At 44.6% G+C, this 16,095-nt stretch overlaps 1 protein-coding gene across 2 annotated transcripts in view; it reads right to left on the bottom strand.

Moving 5' to 3' along the window:
• Positions 1-2,310: 2,310 nt before the first annotated feature.
• Positions 2,311-16,095, bottom strand: part of epas1b (endothelial PAS domain protein 1b) — a 40,362-nt gene continuing 26,577 nt past the window's right edge. The window contains exons 6-16 of one of the 2 annotated variants that reach the window (XM_061837736.1): positions 15,070-15,272; positions 11,611-11,717; positions 10,480-10,627; positions 9,580-9,770; positions 8,668-8,855; positions 8,462-8,572; positions 7,477-8,003; positions 5,229-5,307; positions 3,603-3,681; positions 3,438-3,518; positions 2,311-2,482 (exon numbers count right to left, since the gene is read on the bottom strand). In XM_061837736.1, the coding sequence (XP_061693720.1) occupies positions 2,331-2,482; positions 3,438-3,518; positions 3,603-3,681; positions 5,229-5,307; positions 7,477-8,003; positions 8,462-8,572; positions 8,668-8,855; positions 9,580-9,770; positions 10,480-10,627; positions 11,611-11,717; positions 15,070-15,272 (1,866 nt within the window). In that variant the 3' untranslated portion in view covers positions 2,311-2,330. The remainder of the gene's footprint in view (positions 2,483-3,437; positions 3,519-3,602; positions 3,682-5,228; positions 5,308-7,476; positions 8,004-8,461; positions 8,573-8,667; positions 8,856-9,579; positions 9,771-10,479; positions 10,628-11,610; positions 11,718-15,069; positions 15,273-16,095) is intronic. The other variant, XM_061837737.1, reaches the window with a different exon arrangement.

Here is a 16,095-nt window from a genome sequence, read left to right on the forward strand (position 1 = left end):
GGGGGGTGGAGGGTGGGTTAAAGTGGGGTTTTTTTTTTTTTTTTGGGGGGGGGGGGGGCGTTAACCGTAAAAAAAGAGCAGAGGAACACTCAACGACCTCTTTGTCCACTGGCATCGGTCGGATCCCGAAAAAAAAAAAACAAAGCTACGATTGGTGCAAATTCCACTCAATGACCCCCCCGAAATTGTAACCGAGGAGGATTAGGGCCACATTGAAAAAAAAAAATTAAATTAAAAAGAGGAGGAGAGTCCAAATCCAACAATACACACGAAAACATGCATCATTTAAAGATTTAAAAACATTGAGATTAAATCAGGAAATAGCCCCCACCCAAAAAAAATAATAAATTAATAAAATCATAGTCATAACGTCACCAGAACAATTTGGTGCTTTTCTAACTTTTGAATTGAAGTGAAAATATTAATCGTAATAAAACGAGTGCAATTTTGTAAGGATAAAATAATCTACAGGAAAATAAAGTTGTTGGTGGGAATCTTACGAGAATAACGTGAAATTTCTCATTCCATTACAAATCATAATTACATTTCCGAGAATAGTCGTACTTTCAAAAGCGTGATAATATTCCGAGAATAAAAAGCTAATTTCATGACAATGACAAAATCATATTACAATCAAATCATAAGTTAATGAGGGAAAAGTTGGTACAATTTGACAAGACTAAAGAATAAAATAATTTTTACGGTAACGTTGCAAGAAAAATGTTCATTATTAACGTTGCCAGTACAGTGGGATTTTAAAACAATAAAGGAGATTTAACAAATATAAAAAACTATCTGATAAAGTTGTCATGTTATGACAAAAGAATTTAATAGAACGCAATTTTACAAAAATAAATTATTTTTCCAAGATCAAAGTGGTGACCACACAAAAATGAGGTCAAAATATATTACTATAATAAAGTCAATTTTGTTTCTTAAAAAATAGTTTTCATTTTACAAGAATACTCATAAATTAAAAATCATTCTGGTGGAATATTATGAGAATTGTCCCAAACTACCTACCGTTTTAATTTAGTGCAACAAGCGTACGAACGTGTACGAGGTGTTAAGAAATTCGTAAAATTCGGAGAATAGCAACTTTTTGTGTTTATATGGAAAAAAAGTTGACAAGAATCAAAGTCAAAATTTTAAACACATCAAAACAACAAGACAATTATTGAACTGAGATTAAAGTGCCAATTAAAAAACAAATACATTTGTAATATTAAGAGATTAAATTTGACATAAAAGACAAAATATTCTAAAAATGTAGTCATTATTTAATATATTTTTTTCAAAGATTAAATTATTAGGTAAATATCCAAATGTGTTTTTTTCAGTAATACACACATGTGCACCAAAAACAGTAACGTCCTAATAATTTTTTTTTTTTTTAATATTTATTTTCTAATTTCAATGTGGCCGAAATCCTCCTGCTAGCTCATTTTTTGCCCTCGTGACAAGTGAGAAGTGCACAACAACGAAAAAGAAAACAAATAACAATAAAAATATGCGCTCACGCGACAAGACAACATCGGACAAAGTGAAACGAGCGCGGCGCAACAAAAATACGAGTACGAGCATCGCGTGATGCTTTTTATGAATTAGCGTGTCGGATTGGATAATACAGAAAGTTGATTTGTTTGTTATTTCTTTACAGCAGTTTAACAGAGTTGCTCTTCTTAAACGAGCGCAGGTGACATCATGAGGGAAGTAAAAGATGTTATTACGTACAAATTTTGGACTTTTCAGGACGTCGTTTTTGTCAGGCACAAAAAAAAAAAAAACAAGAAAAACTCTCTTTGGGATGCAAACTTGTCATAAAGCGTTTTTTTCCCCCTCCTTTTTTTTTCTGGTGACATTTTGGCACAATTTGCGTTGGAAAATGGTCCAAATGTGGTTCCGGAGACCCAGAAAACGGGTCATTTGTAGCCATTTATACATTGTATTTACGTTGGAAATTTTCGACCCGAGGTATGGGCGATGTAGCCAAGCGGCAAATCTTTTGTTTTTCGCGACGTTTTGGCTCAAGTTTGCCTTGAAAATGGTGAGCAAAAAGGTTCGAATTGCGCGTGTAGCGTTGGCGTTAAGCCGCGTCGCTAGCGCGGCCGCGGCGGGAACGTGTGCAGCCCGGGAACGGCGGCGTCCCGCTAGAGCGGCGGGACCGCGCCCCGAGAACTAAATAAGGCAGGATGTGATTGTGAGTTAGCTTGGCAACGAGGCTCTCGCCGGGCCTCCGGTCCAGATTGCCCGGTAGCTGTTGGGGGTCGGCGGGTTGGGACCGAGGGGGTTTTTTTTTTTTTTTGGGGGGGGGGGGGGGTTTGCTGCCTCTAGGTGGCCTGGTCCAAGGCCGTGAGCAGGTCGCAGCCTTGCAGGAGGTGCAGGTTGCCCTGCAGCGGCACGTTGACTTCGCAGTCGTAGCGGGTCAACTCGGGCAGGAAGGTGCGCTCCAGCGACGGGCACAGCAGGCGACTGGCCAGACCTGCGCAGGGGGGGGTCGGGGGGTCGGGGGTCGAGGACACAAACAGAGCGCCGACACGGACAAAAGATTCTTAGTCACGCTCGACAAACGCACTGGCGGGCTACAAAGCTTTGTTTGGATCGCGACATTTGGAATGACACCAGAATTATCTTGTAAATGATGCCACAAAACTTAAGTTCCATTTTTAGGGTTATTTCAAAAAAATTTTCATTTTCAATAATCTCATCAAACATACGGTATTTGTAATGAATCGGTTTCAAATGATCTTGTAAATAATGCCACAAAACATAAGTTCCATTTTTGTGGGGTTATTTTTTTAAAAATCATTTTCAACAATCTCTTAAAACATATTTGTAATGAGTTGGTTTCAAATGATCTTGAAAATAATGCCACAAAACATAGGTTCAATTTTATGGGGTTATTTTTAAAAACATCATTTTCAACAATCTCATAAAACATATTTGTAATGAATTGGTTTCAAAAGTCATAATACAAATATATCACCACTTTCAAGCTCTTGATTTTTAATTTTTCTTCCTATTTTTCATAAAACATGAATTTACAATAGATTAGTTGCTCGTTGTAACAAAAACAATAATATAATTTTGATTGTTTTAATGTTTTCCTTACAATAATATTTACTAGAAATCTATTCATCATGAATTTGTTTGATGTTATCATAATAGATCACTTCCTGTTTTTATTTTTCATAAAACATGTCCCGTATATATTGTAAAAAAATACAGATAATTTTGAGTTTGTTTTCTCATCTTCTTGCATTTCTGTCCTTTTGGGGTCCAACATTCTTGAGCATCTTTTTTGACGACAAGTCATCAGAACTTTCCAATGCAATCGTTAACCGTCGTCGTCGTCCCCCCCCATTTTCTTTTTGTCCCTCAATGACCGCCATCCCCTTTGTGCCGGGCGGAAGTGCGAAAAAGCGCCACCTCCTCACCTGCCATATTTCCGGGATATTCGGACTTCCTGTGTTGCCGCAGAGCGTCGAAACTCGCAGCCCGGCTGCCCGCCGCGAGTCCTGCAACACAAACGGGTCTTCAGCACGGGGACCAGAACCTTAACGCGTTTTTTTCTGCAAATCAGACGGGACGCGAGCTCGCACCGGGCAACGATTCGGCTCCGGGGTGGACGTCGCCCCTCATCTTCTTCCAGCTGCTTCCTGAGATCGGACCTTCACCCTGCTCGACACGCACAAGACAAAACAAGTAAGCACGCCGCATGGACAAAGGCAGCGGGACAAATACATCTTGTGAAAATACAGTGGAGCCGAGATTTCTTCTCGTCTTTGTATAATTCCGTTTTCAACGACTTTCATAAACTGTGTTGAAGTGGGTTCCTCGGGCGCTGAGGCGTAACTCCAAACGATAAGCCTCCCGGTCTGCTCGGCAACACTTGTCGAAATTCAAGTCCACCGAATCATAACGCAGCATTTTGGGACTACTGCAGAACAGTCACACGCAAAAGAATCCACCACCTGGTCAAATAAAGTCTGTTGCATTTTGTTATTACCCCGCCACACTTTTATTTTGAAGGCCTGATTTTTACATACATATTTACACGCACGTGATTTGACTGAATGAAAAATAGTTCTGCAAGCACGATCAAAGGCTGATCACTAATTTTAACGTGCAACTTTTATAAATTGTATTATGAATGAAACATATCTAGTACATCTATAAATAAATGCTATTCTGTTTTCAAAATGTACACAATATGATGGTTCATTATTTAGGTGCATACCATTACCCCCCCAAAAATTACAAATTCAAATACACATTCAACTAACTACTAAATTGAATTCAGATTTGCACGATGGCGTACAAGCGTGCTTTCATAGCGTGTGTATCGTATCCAATTCAAAAACATTTTTTAATTTCTCGTTTTAGTCAATGATGGAAACGCATGAATTTGACAATTATTAACAGTTATATGAACGAGTGTGGATTCTGGCACAGGTTACGTTCGGAATATTGCATAAAAATGGAGAATACACATATATATATATATATATATATTATTTTTTTTTTTATTTTTTTAAATCAATGCAATTTGAAAAGACGGATTTCCACCCATAAACGGGAAAATCACGTCGAATATTAGGCCGATGTTAACTTTTACGAGAGTTGCTGAGCAGAGCGGGAGGCTTGTTAATGTCTGGAGTTATTCATAAAAGCTTACATTCAGGAATATTGTTCTCCCTTCCATGACAATAGGAAGTTAGGTTCAATAAATATTCAAAATACTGTTTAATGTTGGTGTATCCACTCCTGTTATGATTTAGTTCATGCATCCATTTTCTTCACCGCTTATCCTCACTAGGGTCGCGGGGAGTGCTGGAGCCTATCCCAGCTGTCAAGTCATTCTCTCTAAATTTGAATTATTTTATGCGTGGAATTGATGACATTACTTTGGATTTCAAGCGATTCCGTTTTGGCCATTTATCAACACGTTGTTGAAAACTTTTGACCCGAGGTATGTGCTCCCGAAGGACAAATATTTTGTCGGTCGCCTTGGCAAAAAAAAAAAAAAAAAAAAAAAAAAGGTTTCAAGCTTGTCTTACATCAGGAGAAATAAAGATGATCCAAACAAAATGCAAAACTAAAGCAAAAACCAAGTTATGAATGTATTTTTTCTTAGTAAGCGAGTGGGGGTCGGATGGACAAACATCAGACGTGAAATTTTGGTAACATTGGCCGACCAATTTCTGGCCAGCGTGACGTCAACTCACCATCATCTGACTGAAGGAGCGCTTGATGTTGTTGGCCGCGTTCACGTCGCCGTAGTTGTGGACAAAGTCCTCCATGCGCCTACACAAACACACATTTTGAATTTTCCGCTTCCACACTGCTTGGGTCGCATTTGACCCGTTTTGACGCAATCCAAACAAAAAAATCCAAAATGTCGTCCTCACACCATGAAAAATAACTTTTCCTAGAGTGACTCCAAATGGCACCAAATACATACATATAAATAAAATAAATAAATACAAAATGTATTTTATTAGTGTTACAGTGTTTGTGCACGCTTATCCCCACAAACGGATTTTAGATTTACCTGAACGGAGAAATGTAACTTCTGTCGCCCCCTCAGGTGCAACACAGTATTACATCAACCAAAAGTCCCTTCAATATGACGTAGACAGCCACCGCTTCTATGTGACGATTCAATGATTTTTTGATCCATCCATTATCGCCGCTTATCCTCACATGGGTCAGCTAGTTTCGGGCGAAAGGCGGACTTCCCACGCTGCCCGCACCAAAGTCAGGCGTGTGTACCGCTACACCATCAGTAACTACGATATCTTTATTCAGTTTTACCATAATTTCCAGCCTACAAGCCGCGACATTTTCACGCGCTTTCAACCCTGCGGTTTATGCGGTGATGCGGCTAATTTGTGCATTTCTTCTAACGGCCGCAAGGGGGCACTCGGGCGGAAAAGGTAAGAGTGAGACCGCTGGAATATATGTGCCGAGGAAGTGACCTGTTAGCGCCGTGCTACCGTGTTACTGCCGTGTCTCAGTGATTTTTTTCCCCAGTATGTTTTATTTTAACCGGCCCTGTGAGGGCGGTGCTAGCGTTTGCACACGTGGCAGCGCTACAGTTTTAGCGTTAGTGCGGCGGCGTTAGCATGGCGGCGCTAGCATTGAACTCTGTGTGTACCGTCTTTCTTTGTAAATATCTCGTGTTTCAATGTGGGCACTCGCGACTTTTCACACGGCTGCGGCCTCTGTATGCCGTGTCATTATCCTAGCCGCTGATTCTCAAAAGGGTTCCAGGAAAGCTGGAGCCTATCCTAGCTAGCTTCGGGCGAAAGGCGGACTACACCCTGAACTGGTCGCCATTAATTATTTAATTTGTGCATTTTTTTCTAATGGCCACAAGGGGGCACTCGGGCAGAAAAGGTAAGAGTGAGACCGGTGGAATATATGTGCCGAGGAAGTGACTTTTACCGGTCCGGCCCTGTTAGCCCTGCGCTAGCGTGTTACTGCCGTGTCTTAGTGAATTTTACCAGTATGTTTTTTTTTTTTTTTTTTTTAAACTGGTCCTGTTAGTGCGGCGCTAGCATTAGCACGGCGGCGCTAGTGTTAGCGTTAGTGGGGCAGCGCTAGTGTTAAACTCTGTGTACTGTCTTTCTTTGTAAATATCTCGTGTTTCAATGTCGGTTTCAATGTGGGCACTTGCAACTTTTACACGGCTGCGGCCTACCTACGTACCAAATGGTATTTCCTTTACAAATGTACTCAGCGAGGCTTATAACCAGGTGCGCTCTGTAGTCCGGAAATGATGGTAAATGGATTCTTCCGAAGAGACAATTGCTGGAAATTCATTTTTACTGATTTGTTGTCTTTTTGTGTCTGCGTTTATTTTACATCAGGGCTGCCGAGGGCTTTTGTTCAATCGCGGCGATTGTTGTTTTTTTTTGTTGTTGTTGTTGACAGCAATTATTGTATGATTACTTTCTGATACACAAAAGGCGCCACGCTCTGCCCGAAGCGCGGTAAAATGCGTCATTTGTGTCCTGCCATTTCCGCAAGGTTTATTTCGGAGGGGCCCGAGTGGACCAGCGCAGGAAATTAATCAGGCAATAAAAAAATAAAATAAAAACATGTTGTGACGGTAAGATATTAGAGGAAGTGAGCGCTTTAATCAGCGTCATGTGGACTCCTTTAGTCGCGACTTTGGGTGAAAAGGACCACCAAAGTTACATACTGCAAGTTTACAAATCGATGAACCGTTGAAAGTTTACACGCTGGAAATATGAATATTTGGTCGGCGAGCAGCAATGTTCAAGAGGGAGCTTGAAAGAGTCCGGAGAAGCGGCTGTGCCCCCCCCCCCCCCCTTTAAGGGTCTTAGAGGAATTGCCAGAATAGCTGAAAATGTAAAATTAATGTAGAAACTAAATAACGAGAAATAACTGAGCGTGCATTGAAAATGACAACATTCAAAGGTCATGTTGATAAATCGGCGTCATCACCTTTCTTTGTGCATGACGTGCAGCAGGTTGTGCTGGCAAGATGGCCGCCGCTCAGTCGCCACGGCGTCCGCAGGGTAGGCACCGCTGGCCGCTCGTCGCTGGTAAGTCAACAGGGGGTCCGGGGGCCACTGCAGGTTCTGAATGCCCCCCATCGAAGAGAGAGGGGTGCTGGAGGGGGCTCGGTAGGGCGGGTTCTGAACCCGCCCCATCACGTAGGCCCTCGCGCTCGGGTCCAGAGCCCCCTGACCCGCGGCTCGCTCCTCGCCCGGAGCCCAGGACGGCGGGGCCGGGGCGGGGGGCTGCGGACGGTAGCGGCTTTGCTGGTGAGGGGGCGAGGAGAGGGGCTGGAAGAGGCTGGCGATGTTGCTGAAGCTCTGCTGCTGGGACGGAGGAAGACCGGCGCCCCCCAGCGGGCCCACGTCCAGGGGCTCGGCGGCCTCGGAGATGATCGGATTCAGCTGGAAGTCCTCCCCGTCCATCGGGATGTAAGGAGCCAACGTCTCCAGGTCCAAGTCGCTCAAGTCCCTCTGAAGGAACACCAAAGAAACGCGTGAACACGCCAAAAATAATAATCTCATTATCCCAGCCGCTTATCCTCACAAGCGGGAAAGCCGGAGCCCATCCCAGCAAGACTACACCCTGAACGTCACTGAGCGGGAATCGATCACGTGTATACAACTACACTATCAGTGACTCTCAAATATTAATAATAATAACAATGTCACGGCAAAAAAGAAATGAGTAAATAATACTTTGGTTTGCTGTGCAATCTGCGGGTTGAAGGAAGTCATTTTTGGAGGCCTTTCCCTCACTCCATAGAGCAGTAGAAGTGACAAATATTGTATGAAATATGGTGAAAATATTTTTCATATGCTCCAAAATCTTTGAAAGTTTTAAGTTTTGAGGCTAAATTGCAAAGGTGGATTTGAAATTTTGAAATAGTTGTTGGAGGTCTTCCGCCGCGGAAGATTCCACAGAACCACACCTCGGTGTCGGCGGGACTGCCGTCGTCCGTGTCCAGAGCGAAGAGCCTCTCCGTCAGCTCCACCTTCAGGTCCCCGTCGGAAGCGCCGAAGTAGTCGCCGGGGCTGCTGGGCTGAGGACCACCGAAGCAGAACCGCAAGTTTGCTCACACGCTCCGCGGGGTCACGTCCGCGACCGTAAGGGGCGCCGCGACGCCCTCTCACCCACCGTGGAGCAGCTGCTCAGAGTCGGGGTGGCGCTGCAGGGCGACGGCTTCTGGCGGACCGTGAACGAGGCGGCCGGCGTCAGCGTCAGCGGGGCGCCCTTGAGCGTCTCGCAGGCCCAGGCCGGGGTGCCCGGCACGGAGGCCGCGGGGCGCTGGGCGTACGCCACCGGCTCCTCGAGGTGAGGATGGCCTATCGGAAGGACATCAGCTGGTGAGAAGTGAAGTACCGGAATTCCCGGCCCGCAGCGCGCACCCGGTTACAAGCCTCGTCGAGTACATTTGTAAAGGAAATACCATTTGGTACATACATACGGCGCAGCTGTGGAAAAGCCGCAAGTGCCCGCATTGAAACACGAAATATTTACAAAGACGGTACACAGAAAGAGTTTAATACTGACGCTAATGCTAGCGGCATGCACTAATGCTAACGGCGCACTAACGCTAACAGCGCCGGATGAAATTAAACTTACTGGTAAAATATCACTGAGACACGCCAGTAACACAGCAGCAACACGCTAACGCTAGCGCAGCGCTAACAGCGCTGGTAAAAGTCACTGGCACGCTCATGCTACCGGTAGCACTAATGCTAAAGGCGCGCTAACGCTAGCACTAACAGGGCCAGACAAAATAAAACTTATCACCGAGACACGCCAGTAACACAGCAGCAACACGCTAACGCAGCGCTAACAGGGCCGGTAAAAGTCACTGGCGCGCACATGCTATCGCTAGCAGTAATGCTAAAGACGCGCTAACACTAACTCTAACAGGGCCAGACAAAATAAAACTTATCACCGAGACACGCCAGTAACATAGCAGCAACACGCTAACGCTAACAGGGCCGGTAAAAGTCTCTTCCTCGGCACATATATCCCACCGGTCGCACACAATTAAGTAGAGTATGCAATGATTCGGACCGAAATCGAGGCTGACGATGGTGTCCCCGGGCGTGGGCGCCAGCTGCACCAGGTCTTCGGGTTCCTCTTTGAGTTTGAAGAGCGCCTCGTCGCCGTTGTCGCCGGGGAAGAAGCCGCCGGCGGCCCGTCGGGGCTTGAAAAGCGACTCGGTCTGCTCCAGGGAGAAGATGGTGCTCTTCTCTTCGATGTCGCTGGGGATGGGCGTGAAAATTCCGTGAAAAAAAAAAAAAATGACAAATTGCAGATGTAGTTCCGAAAATGTTGTGTTAAAACGGCTTCGGAGTGATCAGGGAGCAGCGGATGAGCGGAATGATTCCGAACGCAATCCATACTTCTTCATAACTACTGCAGATAAGAGTTTGATCTAAATAATAATAAGAATAATTTGAAGAATTTCCCTCATAATGGACGTGGTGGGTTCAAATTTTGAAATTTTCAAATTGGGGGCAGGCCTTATTTTTCCCAGTTCAATCTAAAAATTCTTTTTAAAAAAAAAAAAAAATGGAGTCAACCAGGTTGCACGGTGGATTACATTGGTAAAGCGTCGGTTTCACAGTTCTGAGGACCCGTGTTCAAATCCCGACTGTGTGGAGTTTGCATGTTCTCCCTGCGCCTGTGTGGGAACTCCGGTTTCTTCCCGCATCATTAATTAGACATATTAAAAATTGCCCCTCGGTGTGATTGCGACTGTCTCTATGTTCAGGGTGTACCCGAGAGCCAGGATGGGCTCCAGCACTCCCCGCAACCCTCACGAGGATGAGCGGCAAAAGAAAATGGATGGAACCCACCAGTTCTCCGTGGCTCGCGTTGCTTTTCTAGTGAGCACTGTCGTTTTCTACCTTTTTAAGCTGCATTGTGGACTACACCCAGGGGCACAAACAAAAAAAGACGGCGGCGGACCTGAGCACGTAGTTGATGCAGACGATGCACTGCGGCTGCGAGTTTCGGCTGTTGTAGATGACGGTGCCTTGCGTCTCCACCCACACGAAGCCGCCGCTCTTCGCCAGCATGCGGTACTGCCCGCTCACCGCCTGGCCTTTGCTGCACACTGCAAAAACACATTCAAACACCCGGCTAAGCCCAAAACGGCTGGTTTTGTGAAAATCTGGGGATCAACTTGGTCTTCATTGAAATTAATTTTGAAAAACAAAAAAAAAACAACAAAAAAAAACCATTGTCTTTCTTTCTAATACATTTTTTTTTCTTCTCATTTTTGGGGGGCATCCCAGACAGAAAATGCTGATGAGTAGTTTATCCTCACTTATTCAAAAAAATCTAAGCCCTCACACAGAATCGACAATAAAATAAAATAAAATGAATTGTTTGGTTTTAAAAAGTGGAATCACAGTACATACTGTGACAGTCATGTGTTGGATGTGTTCCTTTAAGGGGCGTGGCCTAGTGCAAGACCGCAGGAGTCGGGATCCGCATGTGAGCATTTGGGTGTGAGTCGTGGCCTACAACAGCTCCTTGCGGGGGTTGCGTGTCCGTGACTCTCCTCTCCACTTTTTTTTTTTTAAAAATAAATAACACAATTTAGTGCAGTTTTTACACCAATTTTATCGGCCTGATCATATTGGCCAATAATTGGCATTTTTTTGGTGATCAGCCGATCATTTTTGATGTCAATTTCTAAAAACAACAACAAAAACCACTAACACAGTGAAGATGCGCACAAGTTTGTGCATTTGTTGACAAAGGATCAGTTTGCACTTTTTGAGTTTTTGTGAAATTTGATGAGCACAATGTTAAAATATTACAAAAAAAAAAAAAAAAATGCTTTTCCACGACCAGACATTCCCTGAGTCGTACTGAGCTCCGCCTCCCCGGCAATTTTCTGGGAATATCCGAACTGCCGGCATACACGGAATGCACCAATGTGACATTTGTTGCAGTGGACTGTTGTGTCGTGGGAAGGAAGCAGCGCCGGGTCATTGACCAAAGATGACGATGAGGATGATGACGGAGAGGGAACGGACAACACGTACGGTGGGGGGCAAGACAATTCCGGCATTTGTGCGCGCGACTCACGGTTTTGGTGGCTCTTGGTGACGCTGTCCGAGTCCAGAGCGTGATAAAAGTCGTAGACCGAGCGGCCCAGCAGATCCTCGGGTGTGTAGCCCATCAACTCGGTGACCCTGCGGCGCGCGCATGCGTTTGTGCACATCTCAGTCAACACAATTCATCTTAATAGCAAATAAATAAAATGCATCTCAAAATGAATATCTTAAAGGCAGAGGGGTCAAACTCATTTTGGCCACAGGCCACGTTGTAGTTTCCTCCCAGAGGGCCGATAAGACTGTGAAACCATCAAAACTTTGACTCGCCTCTAACGTACTCACAAAAATTCTGAAATACGTTTGGAATCAGAACACAATGCTAATGTTTTTCATCCGTTGTTCATGTTGGGCTACACAAAAATGCCAATAACATCTAAATGTAACCATTTATTATATATGGCAAAGAAATTTAGAACAGATTGTCACAAATATCACGGAAGTTGATTTGCCATCACGGACCACATAAAATCACATGGCGGGCCAGATCTGGCCCCCGGGCCTTGAGTTTGACACCGCTGCCTTCAGGTTAAAAAAAACTTTTTGGGGACCCATCTTCCGATATCCACTAATAATGTATTTAAAAATAAAAAATTGGACCATCTACTGGCCTCTTGGAGGAAAGGAAACAATTAGAAGTTGAGGAGCTTCATTTATACTAAAGTAGTCCTTTGCTGCCATCTTGTGGCAAAGACAGGCAATTATAAACGCTTCTAGGGGAGGCCTCAAATAATATTTCGATTTACGCTGTTGCCAGACAAAACTGCAGCACCTACAAGTGAGATTAATAGCGTCCATTTCCCATCATGAAACAAAACTAGTGAGCGTAAATGGAATTCATCGATGCTGTATTTTAAACAAAACTCTGTTGCGGAAAAAAAAAAAAAAAAATCGCAGCAAGTACAATAAAAATCAGGCAGAGAAATGACGTGAAAGAGAGAAAAAAAAAATGCCGGAAAATAAACACCTCTCCACAAAATAAACTTTGAGTTGGGGGAAAAAAAAAAAAAACAGAAAGTGCAATGTCGTCTGTTCATTTTATTTTCAATTTTACTTTCACCGAAGGACCGCCAACGTCGTTAATGAGTCGTAAACAAGTTTGTCCCTCTCAAACAAAACACGCCCTTTCCTCATCAGGAAGGAAAACGGTTGCCACGATTCATTTGAATCTCAGGACAAAGATGGAGCGAAAGATTATGACTGATGTCCATAAAATTGAAATGTACCTGCTGAGCCCATCTGAACTCTTGTTGCTAACCAAAACAGCAGCACCTAGCCAAACATTTAAACAGTCAAATGAATAACAGCACGGCAACAGCCAACGAACTAGGTGCCAATTCCAAATATAGTGAAGAAAATAAGTATTTGAACCCCATGCTCCAGCGAAGAAAATAAGTATTTGAACACCCTGCTATATTGCCAGTTCTCCCACTTAAAATCATGAAGGGGTCTGAATTTTTTTTTTTTTTTTTTTTAATCGAAGGTGCATGTCCACTGAGAGAGAGAATCTAAAAAGAAAAATCCAGGAATCACAATGTATGATTTTTTTTTTAATGATTTACGTGTGTGATACAGCTGCAAATAAGTATTTGAACACCTGTCTATCAGCTGGAATTCTGACCCTCAAAGATCCGTTAGTCCGCCTTTAGGGTTAGGGTTAAGTCCACCGCCACTTTGTGTATTATGCTGAATCAGATGCACTTGTGTGCAGTCGTGAGCTGCATAAAGACACCTGTCCGCCCCGTGCAATCGGTAAGCCTCAAACTTGTAACGTGGCCAAGACCAAAGAGCTGTCCAAAGACACCAGAGACAAAATTTTAAAGGTCCACCGTTGGAGGAATGATTAGAAAATGGAAGAAGCCAATCATGACGGTCAATCTCAAATTGGAGTGGTGCCCCCATGCGAGATATCACCTTGTGGGGTCTCAGTGACCCTTAGAAAGGTGAGGAATCAGCCCAGGACTACGCGACAGGACTTGGTCAATGACCTGGAACGAGCTGAGACCACCGTTCCCAAGGTGACTGTTGGGAATACACTAAGACGTCACGGTTTGAAATCACGCATGGCACGGAAGGTTCCCCTGCTTAAACCAGCCTGTCTTAAGTTTACCAATGACCGTTTGGATGATACAGAGGACCCATGGGAGAAGGTCTGGTGGTCTGATGAGACCAAAATTGAACTTTTTGGTCATAATTCCACTCACCGTGTTTGGAGGAAGACAAATGATGAGTCCCGAGAACACCGTCCCTCCTGTGAAGCATGGGGGTGGTAGCATCATGCTTTGGGGGTGTTTTTCCACCCATAGGACAGGATAACTGCACTGTATTTAAGGAGAGGATGACCGCGGCCATGTGTTGCGAGATTTTTGGGGAGCAGCATTGAGGATGGGTCGCGGCTGGGTCTTTCAACATGGGAATGAACCGAAGCACACAACCGGGAAAACCGAGGAGTGGCTCCGTAAGAAGCACGTCAAGGTTCTGGCGTGGCCTAGCCAGTCTCCAGACTTAAACCCGATAGAAAATCTTTGGGGGGAGCTAAAACTGCGTGTTTCTCAGCGACAGGCTAGAAACCCGACTGATCTAGAGAAGATCTGGGTGGAGGACTGGGCCAAAATCCCTCCTGCAGTGTGCGCAAACCTGGTGAACAACTACAGGAAACGTTTGACCTCTGTAATTGCAAACAAAGGCTACTGTACCAATTGGTTTTCTCAGGTGTTCAAATACTTATTTGTAGCTGTATCACACAAATAAATTGTTAAAAAAACCCAAAATCATACATTGTGATTTGTGGATTTTTCTTTTTAGATGATCTCTCTCACGGTGGACGTGCGCCCTACGATGAAAATTCCAGACCCCTCCACGATTTCCAAGTGGGAGAACTTGCAATACGGCAGGGTGTTCAAATACTTATTTGCTCCACTGCATTTGGAACTGGCAAACCGTAACCTACTGAACTCCCGTCTGCCGCCCCTTCCTGGCCGATCCGTCATCTGCCAATGACGCGCGACTTTTTGACAGGAAGCCCTTTCGGCCGAGCGGGACCTCGACCACCGAGCGAGTGTGTGTGTGTGTGTGTGTGTGTCCTCTAACGAACGCCGGAACCTTCAATAACCTCATTCACTTAATTGGACGCAGGATTTGAGCCGCTATTAACCCCCCCCCCCAAAAAAAAAAAAAATTTTGGCTGAAAAGAAAAATGGGCCCTTGTTTGTAGTGAAGTCATGCCCGCGCACACCCCCCCCCCCCCCCAAAAGAAACCTTTGTCCCGCATGAGCAGGTTGAAAAGATTACAAGTCTGCGTGCACAAGGTTGTGTAATCCTAATCAGTGTGAGCGCGCGCCAAAATGTCTTCATGTACCGGCAATGTTTGAAAAGTGGCCTTTGGCTAGCAAACCGACGGCGCTCGGAGCAAACGCCAACGGCGACGGCGCACCTGTCGTCGCAGTAGGTGAACTTCATGTCCATGCTGTGCCGGCTCAGGAAGGTCCTGCTGTCCAGCGGCGCCTCGATCTTGGCCGGGTGCGGGACGGGTCGGCACATCAGGACGGTGCAGGTGAGCGCCGGCTCCTTGAAGCCGCACGCCGGGCGCTGCGGGGAGGCCGTGTACATCTTCAGCTGGCCCGTGCAGTGCAGCACCTGCCGGCGACACGGACACCAGTTCAGGCCGGATTTTGGAATCGAACAACCTTCCTTCGGATTGGATCGGAACGTCCGTTGCTCCATGGAGCAGTTTTTTTTTTTCTGGGATCTTACTGTTTACGGCTTGAATTGTGATTAATTTACGCTTCCAATTAACGCAGGCTTGCTAGCTGCTTGCAGACACCGTGAACAACAATTAAAACGTGACGTTTACTGCCTTTATTTTTGTGGGTTCTCCTCCCCATCCCGTGCCGGACGCCCAGCCAGAGTTGGGTGGCATCAATCGGCTTTTTGTCAACAAAGGAATTCCGTGTCGATTATGTTGAGAGTTTTCAGTCTATTTGAAAAAAAAAAAAAAAAAAAGACACAAGGGCTCATTGGCCACCAAAACTGAAGTCGCCATCCGCCATCTTGATACTCCCAAAACGATCATGCCGACCTGTGCGTTAATCGCCAGTTTTGTGGCTGCGAGAAAACATACTACGGTTAAGTTGGAAAGATTTACATTGACACTGTTAAAAGTTTGTTTGTAGAGGGATTTTTTTTTTTTATCTTCCAATGATCTTAATTCACTTGTTTACAGTTGTTGTTCACTCTCTGCGTCACCTTTATCGGCTGCCGGTTTTTCACAAAATAGCGATGTCAATATTTTCCTAAACTTCATCAATGGATAAGCAAGAAAACACATTTTCTGTGCATTTTTTTGCTGAATTTCATAAGACAAAACTCTGCAAATTGAATTTGATATTCAAATGCGAGGAAACAAGTTGAAATTTTCTGAAATAGGACATCGTAGAGACAACAAATGAACATGTCGTTT

This window comes from Syngnathoides biaculeatus, chromosome 12, assembly GCF_019802595.1.
Source record: "Syngnathoides biaculeatus isolate LvHL_M chromosome 12, ASM1980259v1, whole genome shotgun sequence".
Classification (NCBI taxonomy): Eukaryota; Metazoa; Chordata; class Actinopteri; order Syngnathiformes; family Syngnathidae; genus Syngnathoides; species Syngnathoides biaculeatus.